The 16,617-nt window shown below is 36.1% G+C and overlaps 1 protein-coding gene across 6 annotated transcripts in view; it reads left to right on the top strand.

Annotated features, from left to right (window-relative positions):
• ATRX (ATRX chromatin remodeler) overlaps positions 1 to 16,617 on the top strand; it is a 218,938-nt gene that overhangs the window by 177,205 nt on the left and 25,116 nt on the right. For all 6 annotated transcript variants that reach the window (XM_066357918.1, XM_066357920.1, XM_066357922.1 and 3 more), the window contains 2 exons: positions 6,734 to 6,911; positions 8,185 to 8,379. In XM_066357918.1, the coding sequence (XP_066214015.1) occupies positions 6,734 to 6,911; positions 8,185 to 8,379 (373 nt within the window). The remainder of the gene's footprint in view (positions 1 to 6,733; positions 6,912 to 8,184; positions 8,380 to 16,617) is intronic.

Genomic DNA, 16,617 nt, shown 5'->3' with positions numbered 1-16,617 from the left:
TCGTATCATGTTATCAAGATCCCACCATTTTGCTGTAAATGATCCGATGTCATCATTTCTTATGGCTGAGTAGTATTCCATAGTGTATATGTGCCACATCTTCTTTATCCAGTCATCTATTGACGGGCTTTTTGGTTGTTTCCATGTCCTGGCCACTGTGAACAATGCTGCAATGAACATGGGGCTGCATGCGTCTTTACATATCAATGTTTCTGAGTTTTTGGGGTATATACCCAGTAGAGGGATTGCTGGGTCATAAGGTAGTTCTATTTTCAGTTTTTTGAGGAACCACCATACTTTCTTCCATAATGGTTGTACTACTTTACATTCCCACCAACAGTGGATGAGGGTTCCTTTTTCTCCACAGCCTCTCCAACATTTGCTATTACCTGTCTTGTTAATAATAGCTAATCGAACAGGTGTGAGGTGGTATCTCATTGCAGTTTTGATTTGCATTTCTCTAATAACTAAAGAAGATGAGCATCTTTTCATATATCTGTTGGCCATTTGTATTTCTTCCTGGGAGAAGTGTCTGTTCATGTCCTCTTCCCATTTTTTTATTGGATTGTTTGTTTGTTTGTTGTTGAGTTTTATGAGTTCTTTGTATATTTTGGACATTAGACCCTTATCTGAGCTGTTGTTTGAAAATATCATTTCCCATTTAGTTGGCTTTCTGTTTTTTTTTTATCATCAGTTTCTCTTGCTGAGCAAAAACTTCTTAGTCTGATGTAGTCCCATTCATTAATTTTTGCCTTCACTTCTCTTGCCTTTGGAGTCAAATTCATAAAATGCTCTTTAAAACCCAGGTCCATGAGTTTAGTACCTATGTCTTCTTCTATGTACTTAATTGTTTTGGGTCTTATGTTTAGATCTTTGATCCATTTTGAGTTAATTTTAGTACAGGGGGACAAACTGTAGTCCAGTTTCATTCTTTTGCATGTGGCTTTCCAGTTTTCCCAGCACCATTTATTGAAGAGGCTTTCTTTTCTCCATTGTGTGTTGTTGGCCCCTTTATCAAAAATTATTTGACCATATATATGTGGTTTTATTTATGGGCTTTCTGTTCCATTGGTCTGAGTGTCTATTTTTCTGCCAATACCATGCTGTTTTGATTGTTGTGGCTCTATAATATAATTTGAAGTCAGGTATTGTAATGCCCCCAGCTTCGTTCTTTTTCTTTAGGATTGCTTTGGCTATTCAGGGTTTTTTATAGTTCCATATAAATCTGATGATTTTTTGTTCCATTTCTTTAAAAAATGTCACTGGAATTTTGATGGGAATTGCATTGAATTTGTATATTGCTTTGGGTAATATGGTCAATTTAATTATATTTATTCTTCCTTCCATGAACAAGGAATATTTTTCCATTTCATTGTATCTTTTTCGATTTCCCTTAACAATGCTTTGTAGTTTCCATTATACAGGTCCTTTACATTCTTGGTTATTTTTATTCCTAGGTACTTGATTATTTTTGTTGCAACCATGAAGAGGATTATTTTTTTTAGTTCATTTTCTGATGTTTCGTTGTAGGCATATAGGAAGGCAATGAACTTTTGTATATTAATCTTGTATCCTGTAACCCTACTGTATTTGTTGTTTCTAGTAATCCTTTTTTTTTCTACTCTATTTATTTATTTTTTCTTGTTTTTATAGAGACAGAGAGAGAGAGAGTCAGACAGAGGGATAGACAGGAACAGAGAGATGAGAAGCATCAATCATTAGTTTTTCGTTGCGTGTTGCGACACCTTAGTTGTTTATTGATTACTTTCTCATATGTGCCTTGACCGGGGGCCTTCAGCAGACCGAGTAACCCCTTGCTTGAGCCAGCGACCTTGGGCTCAAGCTGGTGAGCTTTTTGCTCAAACCAGATGTGCCTGCTCTCAAGCTGGCGACCTCAGGGTCTTGGACCTGGGTCTTTCGCATCCCAGTCGGACGCTCTATCCACTGCACCACAGCCTAGTCAGGCTCTAGTAATCTTTTCGTGGAGTCTTTGGGGTTTTCGATATATAGGATCATATGATCTGCAAAAAGTGAAATCTTTACCTCTACTTTTCCAATATGAATGCCTTTATTTCTTTATCTTGTCTGATTGCTCTGGCTAGAACTGCTAGCACCACGTTAAATAAGAGTGAATAGGTCCTGGCCAGTTGGCTCATTGGTAGAGCGTTAGCCTGGCATGCAGGAGTCCCGGGTTCGATTCCCGGCCAGGGAACACAGGAGAAGTGCCCATCTGCTTCTCCACCCTTCCCCCTCTCCTTCCTCTCTGTCTCTGTCTTCCCCTCCCACAGCCAGGGCTCCATTGGAGCAAAGTTGGCCCCGGCGCTGGGGCTGGCTCTATGGCCCCTGTCTCAGGCGCTAGAATGGCTCTGGTTGCAACAGAACAACGACGAGATTGGCGGAGCATGGCCCCCTGGTGGGCATTGCGGGGTGGATCCCTGTCAGGCACATGCGGGAATTTGTCTTAGTGCCTCCTTGTTGCCAACTTCAGAAAAAGAAAAAAAAAGAATGGAGAGAGTGGACAACCCTGTCTTGTTTCTGATTTAAGGGGCAAAGTCCTCAGTTTTATGCCATTTAATATGATGTTAACTGATGGTTTATCATAAATGGTCTTTATCATGTTGAGATATTTTCCTTCTATACCCATTTTGTTGAGTGTTTTAAACATAAAATTGTGTTGTATTTTATCGAATGCCTTTTCTGCATCTATTGATAAGATTATGTTATTTTTGTTCTTTGTTTTGTTAATATGGTGTATTACGTTAACCGTTTTATGTATGTTGAACCATCCTTGAGATTCTGGGATGAATCCCACTTGATCATGATGTATTATATTTTTAATATGTTGTATTTGATTTGGTAGTATTTTGTTTAGTATTTTAGCATCTGTATTCATTAGAGATATTGGTCTGTAGTTGGTTTTTTTTCGGGCTGTTCTTGCCAGGTTTCATTATGAGAGTTATGTTGGCCTCATAAAATGTGTTTGGAAGTATTGCTTCTTCAATTTTTTGGAAGACTTTGAGTAGAATAGGAACCAAGTCTTCTTTGAATGTTCGATAGAATTCACTAGTATAGCCGTCTGGCCCTGGACTTTTATTTTTGGGGAGGTTTTTAATAGTTTTTTTCCGTTTCCTCCCTGCTTATTGGTCTGTTTAGGCTTTCTGCTTCTTCATGTCAGTCTAGGAAGATTGTATTGTTCTGGGAATTTATCCATTTCTTCTAGATTGTTGAATTTGGTGGCATATAGTTTTTCATAGTATTCTACAATAATTCTTTGTATATCTATGATATCTGTGGTGATTTCTCCTCTTTCATTTTGGATTTTGTTTATATGAGTCCTTTCTCTTTTTTCCTTGGTGAGTCTTGCCAACGGTTTGTCAATTTTGTTGATCTTTTCAAAGCACCAGCTTCTTGTTTTATTAATTTTTTCTATAGTTTTTCTGATCTCTATTTCATTTATTTCTGCTTTGATTTTTATTATTTCCTTTCTTCGGCTGGTTTTGGGTTGTCTTTGTTCTTCTTTTTATAGTTTCTTCAAATGTGAAGTTAAGTGGTTTACTTGGGCTCTCTCTTGTTTGTTCATATAGGCCTGTAGTGATACGAACTTCCCTCTTATTACTGCTTTTGTTGCATCCCAGAGATTCTGATATGTTTTATTGTTATTTTCATTTGTATGTATCTTTTGATCTCTGCGCTTATTTCTTCTTTGACCCACTCATTTTTTAAAAGTATGTTGTTTAGTTTCCACATTTTTGTGGGTTTTTTCCCCTGTCTTTTGCAGTTGAATTCTAGTTTCAATGCTTTATGATCAGAAAATATGCTTGGTATAATTTAAATTTTTCTGAATTTGCTTATGTTATTTTTGTGGCCCAACATATGGTCAATTCTTCAGAATGTTCCATGTACACTAGAGAAAAATGTATACTCTGTTGCTTTGGGATGAAATGTCCTGTAGATGTCTTATCATATACAGGTGCTCTAGTGTTTTGTTTAAGGCCAATATTTCTTTATTGATTTTCTGTTTGGATGAACAATCCAGAGCTGTCAGCAGCGTATTGAGGTCTCCAAGTATGATTGTATTTTTGTCAGTTTTTGTTTTTAGGTCAGTCAGTAGCTGTCGTACATATTTTGGTGCTCTTTGGTTTGGTGCATATACATTAAGAAATGTTATGTCTTCTTGATTCAGTGTCCCCTTAATCATTATGAAATGACCATTTTTGTCTCTGATTACTTTTGCTGTCTTGTAGTCAGCATTATTAGATATGAGTATTGCTACACTTGCTTTTTTTTTTGGATGTTATTTGCTTGGAGTATTGTTTTCCAGCCTTTTACTTTGAATTTGTTTTTATCCTTGTAGCTTAGATGTGTTTCTTGTAGGCAGCATACAGTTGGATTTTCTTTTTTAATCCATTCTGCTACTCTGTGTCTTTTTATTGGTGAGTTCAATCCATTTACATTTAGTGTAATTATTGAAACTTGATGGTTTCCTATTGCCATTTTATATATTGCTTTCTGTTAGTTATGTATCTTGTTTGATTCTTCTCTTTTGTTTTTCTATCATTTGTTTTTGTTTGGTTGTAATCCATACTTCTTTCCTCTGTTACTTCTTTTTTTAAGTCATGTGCTTCTGTGCTGGTTTTTTCAGGGGTGGTTACCATTAAGTAATGGAAAGGGTACCTATCATGTTCATTGTAGCACACTATCTTATGAGTGCTTCTGCACTCCATCCTCCTTTGTTACTGTTAATCTTCATCCTCCCCTTTTTTGTTTTTATTGTCACAGTTTATATTTGATTTTATTGTGTTTTGGTGGAGCTTTTACTTGTGGTTTTGTTTTGTTTTGTTTTGTTCTTTGTATCTGGTTGCAAAACCTCCTTTAGTATTTCCTGAAGTGGGGGTTTTCTGATGATAAATTCCCTCATCTTTTCTGTATCTGTGTTCAGTTCCAAATGAAAGCAGCCCTTGCTCAGGTCAGTGAGGAAGGTGGAGTATTCTGTTCTCCGTCTTAATTCCTTCAGGGTCGATTATATATTTAGCCTCTCCTTTTCGTCTAATAGTACTTTGTTCAGTGTGTGGGTCTTATAGACGCTCCTGGGATCATTTTTCTGTCTCTAGTTGTTGAAGTCGTTGAAATTTTGGGGAGAGGTATCGGGAGCCCTTCTCACGGTGCCATTTCTCTGACGTCACTCTATGTTTTGTTTTTTAATGGAGTTCCAGTTATACTTAATAAGGTATTATAACCTGTTTTTTTCATGTACCATATATCATAGAGGTTTCAAGCCAGAGTATAGTTTAGTTCTCTGTTAAACATTTTTTTGTTGTTGTTTTCAACCATATGTTCTTATAAGGTTTGGTGTATAAAGGCATTTTATAGATATATTCCAGGGGTTTTCTCACTCAAAGTTGCCAACAGCAAACAAATGATATAGTCATCCAGTGGAATATTATGCAGCTTCCAAGATGATGTTGATCAAGAAATTTGAGGCTCCGTCCTGACCAGGCGGTGGTGCAGTAGATAGGGCATCTGCCTGGGATGCAGCGGACCCAAGTTCGAAACCCTGAGGTCATGGGCTTGAGTGCAGGCATATCCAACTTGAGCGTGGGATCAAACATGACCCCATGGTCTCTGGCTTGAGCCCAAAGGTCGCTGAATTGAGCAATGGGTCACTGGCTTGGCTGTAGCCCCCTGTTCAAGGCACATATGAGAAAGCAATCAATGAACAACTAAAGTGCCGTAATGAAAAATTGATGCTTCTCATCTCTCTCCTTTACTCTGTCTGTCCCTGTCTGTCCCTCTCTCTGTCTTTCTCTGTGTCTCTGTCACTCTCACTAAAAAAAAAAAAAAGTTATTGAGGATTTCCTCATAGTCCTTTTTCCCCCCTCATATTCCCTTAACCCTTCATAGCCATGATTTCTAGTGTTAGCAGATAACCAGTATCAGCTCTTGACAATTTTTCTGGTGTTTTCTTACATATGTCATTTCTACAATCTTCAGTGGGAATTTACCCACATGCATACAGTTATTTTTCTTCATTCATTTTCTCAGTATATTTTTTCATATTTACCTAAATCAATTTAAGTATTTTTGCTTTATTGTAAGTATGTAAATACACTGACACCATTTTAAATACTGTAATTACTTTTCTTGTCATTCCTTTTCTGCACATCTATTTTATTTTTTTGAAGCAATAGTTTGTTTTTAACACTTGCTTATTTTTCTGTGAACCTATCACTCATTTCCAAATTCTTCTACAGAAAGATAAACTGTTGTGTTCTGACACAGCTGGTAATCTGTTTCATTTTTTTCCCCCCTTGAACACATTCTTACTGGACCTCTCTTCTTGATCATATTTTAACTTCCTCAGTGCCTTGCATCTATTTAGTGTTTCTCCTTTCCTTGCCTTCATTATGCTGTTTTGTAATTGCATTATCAGTTACCCTACTACACTCAGCTCAGAAATCTTTAAATACTTTGGACACATTATAAACATGTGGTTTTTGTATTTATCTTTTTTCCTAATTCAGACTAATTGATTTTCCAGCAGTTTGACTCTTTCTGGGCACATATATCAAACTGTTTAGACATGTCTTGTTTTCTTCAGTAATTGAGAAATGAATTCTCTGACCTCCTGTTTGTTCAAAAAAAAAATCATCGTGGGATTAAAAAGTCTTATTGTAAAGAAAATATCTGTGAAACACTCATTCCTAAAGCATTTATTCTTTATTTTCATTTTCAGGGGACGATTGTTTATCATTTCCACCAAAGCAGGATCTCTTGGCATTAACCTGGTAGCTGCTAATCGAGTGATTATATTTGATGCTTCTTGGAACCCATCCTATGATATCCAGAGTATATTCAGAGTTTATCGCTTTGGACAAACTAAACCTGTGTATGTGTATAGGTTCTTAGCTCAGGTAGGTTTGTTGTAATTTCTTCTTAGTCTTTTTTTCATATTGAAATATTGGATGAAACTGATAATAATTTTGGAGTGCAGAACATATTAGAGAGACAAAGTTGAAAACATCTTTTCTATACATAAAGCAGCAGTCAGTTTTGTACTCTCATGATTTTCTGTTTTGTAGTTTGTCCATATCTATAATGTCAACTTTCTCACAGTGAGAAGGATTTGCATGAGTAAACAGATTTATCATTTTCTTTCTGGTTCAGGAAAGTTAAAAATTTATAGTTCTTTTATGTAGCATACATAGAAAAGCCAATAACTACATATAATTTGGTTATAGACATAAAGATCAAATGATCATTGTTTTTAGTGGCCACCAGAGTCTCTTAATTTGAAGAGTGTGGATAAAGAAGAAGAAAAAGTTAACTTATAATAACAAAGAATATATAATACGTTCTAGGTAAGAATATTAAAGAATATTACCTTTAAATATAAATTCAGGTATTAAAAAACAGGCAGATACTAAAATTGAAGAAAAATAGTAAAATGAAAGAGGCGGATGCAGTTTAAGGTGATACCAGTTTGTAGAATCAAGTTGCTGTTTTAACTGGTGCACCTGATTTGGGTTCAGATGCTGCCCTTTTCACTGCCTGCAAACCTGGGATTCTCAACCAGAGACTTGATTTTTATTACTAGGATCCTTGCTCATTTGATCTTCTTTAGTATTGTAGATGATATAATTGCTAAACTATACTGTAAAATCTTTCCTATTTTTTTAAATTCAGAACTCCTGTACTAGTTTAGAATGCTAAATATGTAATAGATATGACATTTTAGCTATATGATTTTCTGTTTTGAAATTATATAAAGCAACACCTGCTCTAAAGGCAGTTTATAGTGATTGCTGGGAGCATATTATAGTCCACTGAAAAGGAATTAATGTACTCTCTTGCATTCTTACTTCAATAACCCCCTAAAATCTTATTATATGTATTTATTTCTGTTTACCTTGTAGCTACTACTTTCTTACTTCTGTCAAATTCATAAATATATAAAGCAACACATGAATTATATTAGTAAGATAATAATGATTTTTTCCAAGGTAAAGTACACTGAACAAACGAAATCTCTCATGACTTAAGTAGCATTCGTGATAAAATTTGCTTTATGGCAGATATTACTATGAAGTTTTGCCTTTTCTTATTAACCAACAATTGTTTCTACTTGATTAAGTTTTATGTTTACAAAATTTATATATTTATATATTGTTTCTTCTTCTTTCAAAGGGAACCATGGAAGATAAGATTTATGATCGGCAAGTAACCAAGCAGTCACTGTCCTTTAGAGTTGTTGATCAACAGCAGGTTGAGCGTCATTTTACCATGAACGAGCTTACTGAACTCTATACCTTTGAGCCAGACTTGTTAGATGACCCTAATTCAGAAAAAAAGAAGAAAAGGGATACTCCCATGCTGCCAAAGGTAAACATCTTTAGATTATTAGCTCAAAGAAAGTCCAACATGGACAAAGGAAATTTTACTACTACTATAAAAGTTAATCATCTGATTAAGGTTGTATATTTCAGAATTTTCAAAGGAACGTAAAATTGTGTTTAAATGAAAGAGTGCTTGGTTAGTTCTTTACATAACAACACAAAAAGATAGTGTAATCTCAATACTGAAGATCTGGAAACAGCCCAAGTGTCTGTCAGTGGACAAGTGGATTAAAAAGCTTTGGTACATATATACTCAGCCATAAGAAATGATAACATCGGATCATTTACAACAAAATGGATGGTCCTTGATAATATTATACTGAGCGAAATAAGTAAATCAGAAAAAACTAAGAACTGTATGATTCCATACATAGGTGGGACATAAAAATGACACTCAGAGACATGGACAAGAGTGGGGCGGAGGAGAGGGAGGAGGTTGGGGGGGGGCGGGGCACAAAGAAAACCAGTTAGAAGGTTACAGAAGACAATTTGACTTTGGATGATGGGAATGCAGCATAATCAAATGTCAAAATAACCAAGAGATGTTTTCTCTGAACATATGTACCCTGATTTATCAATGTCACCCCATTAAAATTAATTTAAAAAAAGATAATGTAACCTGAAATACATATTTTGTGTCAAAGAAAACATTCAGCCCTGCATATAAAGGCTTCTGTGTAGAAACCTTAAAGGAAATAAAGGGATGGGCAAAAGTAGGTTTACAGTTGTTTCTATAGAAAAATATTAATTAGTAAATAGTAATGAAAAAATAAACTATGCTTTGCATACTTACAACTGTAAACCTACTTTTGCCCACCTCTGTAATATTCTTAATAACCTCCAGTAGAGGGCGTACAGAATTTTAAAATTGTATATGAAATTTAACTGTGTTGTATAGCAATTAAGAATCAGAAAATATTTTATTTTTAATTTTAATTTATTAATTTTAATGCAGTGACATTGATAAATCAGGGTACATATGTTCAGCGAAAACATCTCAAGATTATTTTGACATTTGATTATGTTGCATACCCCTCACCCAAAGTCAAATCGTCTTCCGTCACCTTCTATCTGGTTTTCTTTGTACCTCTCCTAAAATAAAATAAATACAAGAGAATGAACAATATTATAAAAAAAATTGGAATTCACACAAAATCATGTAAGGAAATTAAAATAACCTATATGTCTTAGATACTTTACTCTTAGCATCTTAGTCTTTATTAATATTTAATATAAATATTTAATTAAAATTAGGATCATACAATAAAAAAAAGAATCAGAAAATAAAAGTGTCTCTTACTTGATATTTTTCACTGCCATAAATAGCAAATAAGACTTGGAAAAGGACCTTAATGGTAATCTAGTTGTGCCCTCTTATTTTATTAGTAGGGAAGCTTTGGGTCAGAGACATTCATTTGGTCAGATCCAGGACCAGCTTCTATCCATCTTCTGGTCCATTGTCCTTGGATAAGAAAACATTTTTTAATATTAATATAGAAATCTAATATGATAGTAGATATTATTTTGACCCTTTTTGAACATAAGAAAAAAACTATATATTCTCTGATAAATAAGGAGTTTATATATTTAAACCTATTCTATTTATCTAAAAAGTAATTTTGGGAGGAATTGTTAAGGGGATGCTTTTCCTGTTACCTTGATTTCAAATTTGGGCACTTAAGGTTCCATTATTTGTTAAGGGAATTGGGAAAGCAGCAACCAGGTTACGGTTTCATTCTACCAAAGTCACTTTAGTCACTTGTGAAAAAAAGAAACCCTCTCAAAAGTATATTAGTTCTTCATTTGGTTGAGTAATACTTAATTAAAGTAAAAGTTAATAGGAATAATTACTAATGCTGAGATAAATCATTGATTTTTCCACTTAATATTTAATGTACATACATGTCAATTAAATCAACATGAATGTTGTATTTAGAATTTTTTAAGTCCTTTGCCTATGTAAGCAAATATTTTGCTTTTTTTAATCGTTGAGCTTTTCTTCCATTTAAAGTTCACTGTCAGAACATTTAGGAAAGAGTTTTCATGACAACCTTTTATCAAATCTTTTTGATAATGGCTTAGGCATATTAATATTTAAATCTACAATTTTTATATTACATTTAAAACACTTTTAAAAACAATCACTTTAGTTTCCAAGTTGTGAAATAATTAAATTGATAATGATCTGACTTTCTTTCTTAATTATATTATTACAAAATGTCAGTAGGACTCAAATAGTCTTTGGGAAGTTTTTCTGTAGGCAAACAAATTATCTTTAAAAACATACAAGCACAAATGGAATCATACCATACACTCTTTTCACCTCGTTGTTTCATGGACATCTTTCCATATTGGTACATATACATGTACCTTTTAAAAAACAACTTCCTAGTGTTCATTTGCCTTATTTTGTTTAACTCTTTGTATCTGCAATGCCTTTCCTACCAGTTACTTAATTCCACAAATGTTTATGTTTATAATTTTATAAGGATAGTGAAATCCCTTTTCAGTTTGAGAAAGATCATATATCTGAACAACATCTTTCCTGAAATTTCACTTTAAACTTTAACTTTTATGAGAAATAGCCCATGATTAGTAATATTTGTGATAGGAAACAAACATTTCTGATTTGTAAAGTTATAATTGACTTGAAGTTATTCATAATATGGTAAATTTCTGATTATATGAAATCTGTTTAAGTTGATAAACATTTACTGGCTATTGGCTAGCTTTGAGGTGTACTGTCAGGGTACACTAACAAGAACAAGACATTGTGCTTTAAAGAAGATTTAAAAAAATCAGGAAATAAATGCTATGCAATTATTATAGGATGTCTGGAAAGAAGCTATCTGTTTTATAACTTGGCACTTGAATCATTAAAGATGTTGTGCTTTTTTTATTTATAGTCTTTACTGTATTTTGATTTTTGTGCTATATTTTTTAAGTGAGAGGAGGGAAGATAGCGAGACAGACTCCCACGTGTGCCCCAACTGTGATTCATCAGGCAACCCCATTTAGGGCTGATGCTCAGGTACCGAGCTATTTTTAGTGCCTGAGGCCAACACTTGGAATTACCAAGCTATCCCCGGTGGCAGGAGCTACGCTTGAACCAATCGAACCACTGGCTGTAGTAGGGGGAGAGGGAGAGAAGGTGGAGGGAGGAGAAGTAGATGGGCACTTCTGCTGTGTGCCCTGACCAGGAATCAAACCCAAGACTTCTACACGCTGGGCTGACAACTCTACTGCTGAGCCAATGGGCCAGGGCCGTGATACCTTTTTAACTGTCACAGTAACTACAACCTGTCAAGGTTGTAAAAGGGAATACAATAAGATATATAGGATATTTTATCTGAAGGAGCTGATAGTCCACTTTTGAAAGAACAGTAACATTTTTATTTATTTATTTGTATTTTTCTGAAGCTGGAAATGGAGAGAGACAGTCAGCAGACTCCCGCATGTGCCCAACCGGGATCCACCCGGCACGCCCACCAGGGGCGAAGCTCTGCCCACCAGGGGGCGATGCTCTGCCCCTTCGGGGCGTCGCTCTGTTGCGACCAGAGCCACTCCAGCGTGTGGGGCAGAGGCCAAGGAGCCATCCCCAGCGCCCGGGCCATCTCTGCTTCAATGGAGCCTCGGATGCGGGAGGGGAAGCGAGAGACAGAGAGGAAGGAGAGGGGGAGGGGTGGAGAAGCAGATGGGTGCTTCTCCTGTGTGCCCTGACCGGGAATCGAACCCGGGACTTCTGCATGCCAGGCCGACGCTCTACCACTGAGCAAACCGGCCAGGGCCAAGAACAGTAACATGTTTAAAAATCAAAGAATGAAGGTGTGTGACTGCTGGTGCAGTGGGTAAAGCAATGACCTGGAATGCTGAGGTCACCAGTTTGAAAGCCTGGGCTTCCCTGGTCAAGGCACACACAGGGAAGTAGCATTACTACAGTTGATGCTTCCCACTTGTTTCCTCTCCCTTTCTCTCTATCGTCTCTCCTCTCTCTCAAAACCCAATAAACAACATCTTTACCAAAAAGAAAAAAAAAAAAAAAAAGAAAGAATGAAGTTACAGACTATTCTTGCCATAGAACTGTAGCCCCCCTTTTTCTCGGTTTTGCTTTCCGCAGTTTGTTGCCTGCAGTCAAGCACAGTCAGAAAATATTAAATTTCCCCAAACATCACCATCATCATGATTCGATGATCCAGGATTACCCAAAGCAGATGCTTCTCCCTCTGACATATGGTCAGCTGACTAGTAGCCTAACACTACGTCACAGTGCCCGTGCCACTCATCTCACTTCATTTCAGCACGTAGGCACTGTGTCATCTCACATCATCACAGGAAAGGTTAACAACTGTACACTAAGATATTTTGAGAGTGACCAACCATAGTCACATAAGATTTATTACAGTAAATTGTTGTAATTGTTCTATTTTATTATTATTAATCTGTTCCTGTGCCTATTTTATAAGTTAAATTTTATCATAGGCATGCACGTGTAGGAAAAACATAGCATATATAAGTTTTGGTACTATTTATGGTTTTGGGCATCCATTGGGGTATTGGAACATCTTCCCTGTGGATAAGCTGGACTATTGATATGGTTAAAAGCATTCAGGTATGGTTTTCAGGCTGGCCTGTGGTGGCGCAGTGGATAAAGCGTCAACCTGGAATGCTGAAGTCACTAGTTCAAAACCCCAGGCTTCCTGGTCAAGGCACATATGGGAATTGATGCTTCCTGCGCCTCCCTTCTTTCTCCCTCTCTCTCTCCTCTCTCTCCTGTCTCTTCTTTCCCTTCTCTAAAATAAATTTTAAGAATCTATAATTTTGATGGAAAAAGTCAGATTAATTGGTCTCTAAAGGATGGTTAGTTAGTGTTTAATTGTATTAATGAAGAATGAGGAGTGAAAGGAGGATAAAACAATTTGGGCGAAAGGAAAGAATTTATATACCATACTCGGGTATAATGAATAAATCTGCCAGATGTGTAGAAATTGGGTTAGGTAAGGTGGGGCCAGCTTATGGAGAGCCATGAAAGATATATGGGGGTATTTGAATTAAAAATAGTGTTTTAAAGAAATTTTATTTATTGATTTGAGTGGGGGACATCAAGCTATTTCTGTATGTGCCCTGACTGGGTACAGCAACCTCTGTGCTTTGGGATGGTGCTCCAACCAACCTAGCTATCCAGCCAGAGCAAAAATAGTATTCATTATAAGTTTCTGAATGGTCCTGTTATATGATGAATGTGGCCTTTTGGAAAATTAGCCTGGCAGTAAAATGCAAGATGAAGACATATAATAGTGTAATTTGGAGTAAATCAGACATTTCAAGAAAATAATGATAGAATTCAATAACTGATAATATAATGTAGTTTTTAACCTGTAGAAAGTGAAAAATTTTAATAGCGAAGCTTATTTTTTATTTATTAAAAATTTTTCAAGTATCCATGATGTGCCCATCATTATACTGATTACTAAGTGTATGTTGATAAATAAAACTTGGTTCCTGCTCCTAAGAAACCTGTAGTCTCACAAGCGTACTCTAAGCAAGTAAATATAATAAAAGTTATGGTTTCTTTCACAGCTATCTGTACAGGCACCAAGAAAGTAATACTTGGTTTTTTCTTGGCAAAGTCTGGGATGGGGAATTGACAGAAAGAATTGAACTGATGTTGGAAATAGAAGTGGGTAGCTGTTTGCATTGCTATGAGGGCAGAAGGTGAAGCCCTTTCAGGGGCCGAAGCAGAGAAAACACGGGGGCATACAACAGCAGGGCAAGTTTTAGAGGAGTCTCCATTAGTTCAAAATAAATAGTGGAGTGTGAAGAAGTAGTGGTGGAGTCACAGTGGGTGTGGGAAGAGGTGAGAACAAAGACTGACCACAGAAGTTGAATAGTTTGGATATTGTGTTTTATATTTTTTGGGATCAGTTTAAAGTTTTAAGCACAGACCAACATCAAATTTTCATTTTAGAAAAGTCACTTTTGGTATTAGTATGCAGGATGGATTGGAGAGAAGAAAATGGATGTACGGGGAAGGAAGTAAAGAGGGACAAATATAAGGTGACGGAAATGACTTGACTTTGGGTGATGGACACAGAACATGATCAACACTTGAAATACTATAGAAATGTTTACCTGAAACCTATGTACTCTTATTGATCAATGTCACCATCAAATTTAATTTTCTAAAAAAAATTCAGAATTGCAAAAACAAAATCTTCCATTTTCTGTAGTAGCTAACAATACATAAATTTGCCAGGTTCTTTAAAATAAAAATTAAAAAAAACGCAAAACATTAAATAAATGCTGATTGCCATCCTGGAAAAAGAATGGATGTTGAGATGCTTGTTGGGATGCTATTCAAATTATTCAGGTGAAACAGGGAGTGCAGACCTGAAGTCAGGTGGTGGCAGTGGGGACAGAGAAGCCCAGGCCCGATGTAACTGCCCTGATGTTAACTATGTTCCCTAGGCTGAGCGTTAGAATGTTATGTAACTGCTTGCTACTGTTTGTTTATTTCATTTAACAAGAACTTGAAAATTGACCCTCTCTGAAAATGGGTACAAGTGGGTGTTTTTGATGCTCATAGTGTGGTATTTATTTCTTGGTATGTGAAGCTGCTCTTAAAGACATTTCCAAGTTGGTTCCTGTTATTATACTAAAATTGCAAACACCTTCCTTTTGATACATAATTTTCAAGATGAAAGACTGTTTAAAATGATACATTTTCACTCCCTCTCAAATAGCTATTATTGAAATGATCAAATTGCATGCCTTTTTGAGTTAATTTTTCTTTGTCTTTTGATAGTTTTGACAGTATTTCTTTTTTCTTTCTTTCTTTCTTTCTTTTTTTTTTTTTTTTTTTTTTTTGAGAGAGAGAGACCGGAAGGGATAGAGATGAGAAGCATCAACTGTAATTGAGTCACTTTAGTTGTTCATTGATTGCTTCTCATATGTGCCTTGAAGGGGGGGGTGCTCCAGCTGAGCCATTGACCCCTTTGCTCAAGCCAACAACATTGGGCTTCAAGCCAGTGACCATGGCCATGTCGATGATCCCATGATCAAACCAGCACCCTCGGGGTTTCGAACCTGGGACCCCAGTGTCAAGGTCGATGCTCTATCCACTGCACTGTCACCGGTCAGGCTGAAAGTGTTTATTTTTACCTTACTTGATATGCAATTATCGTATCGTTTTTCTTTATCAGTTCCTCATTAATATTCAATAGAATTACTCTTCCTGTATTTGTGTTTTTGTTTACTTCTACTTCTTTCCTTTTAATTAAATTTAATATCTCAGGCTCAATTTATTAACCAACTGACTTTCTTATCTTTTTATTTTTGCAGCTCTAGAGGCAAGAATGATATGATATTCTTTGCTTCTTTAATCCATGGTGAATTATACAATGCTAGCACATTTGCTTAGCCTTTTTTGAAATTCTAGTCACCTTTACAGTGATACTTAACTGAGCTTTTTATTGTTTCTTAATGATCCATATCATTAAAAAGTGGTGTTAGACTTCCTTTTCCAAGCAGCGAAATTGAAATGAAGAGTGATTTTTCTCAGCAGATGTGTGAAAGGTAGTTTCAGTGCTTGTCCTCAGTTCTGTGTACTGAACCAGCTATCGTAGCTCTATTCACCATTCCATTCCATGGGTTATATTTTGTTAAATCCCCTCATTGTTTTTGTTTTATTGTTTTTCTTGCTGTTGTTGGTGCTGCTGATTTTCTTTTTTTTATATTTATTTATTTATTTTTCAGAGACAGAGAGAGAGTCAGAGAGAGGGATAGATAGGGATAGACAGGCAGGAACGGAGAGAGATGAGAAGCATCAATCATCAGTTTTTCGTTGCGACACTTAGTTCAGTGATTGCTTTCTCATATGTGCCTTGACCACGGGCCTTCAGCAGACTGAGTGACCCCTTGCTCAAGCCAGCGACCTTGGGTCCAAGCTGGTGAGCTTTTGCTCAAACCAGATGAGCCTGCGCTCATACTGGCGACCTCGGGGTTTCGAACCTGGGTCTTCTGCATCCCAGTCTGACGCTCTATCCACTGTGCTACCGCCTGGTCAGGCATTCTGTGAATCTTTAACATGTTTCTATATTTCTGTTCACTGACATAAAAATGATTATTCATCTAAATAAGAATAGATCACCAGAAATCATAATAAATTCTAGAGTAATTGTTTTATTTCTACCATTTCTTTATAGGTCCTAAAAAGAGTCCTATTCAG

This window comes from Saccopteryx leptura, chromosome X (assembly GCF_036850995.1).
Source record: "Saccopteryx leptura isolate mSacLep1 chromosome X, mSacLep1_pri_phased_curated, whole genome shotgun sequence".
Classification (NCBI taxonomy): Eukaryota; Metazoa; Chordata; class Mammalia; order Chiroptera; family Emballonuridae; genus Saccopteryx; species Saccopteryx leptura.
Note: the sequence above shows the minus strand (reverse complement) of the source record. Positions and strands in the feature narration are given on the sequence as shown.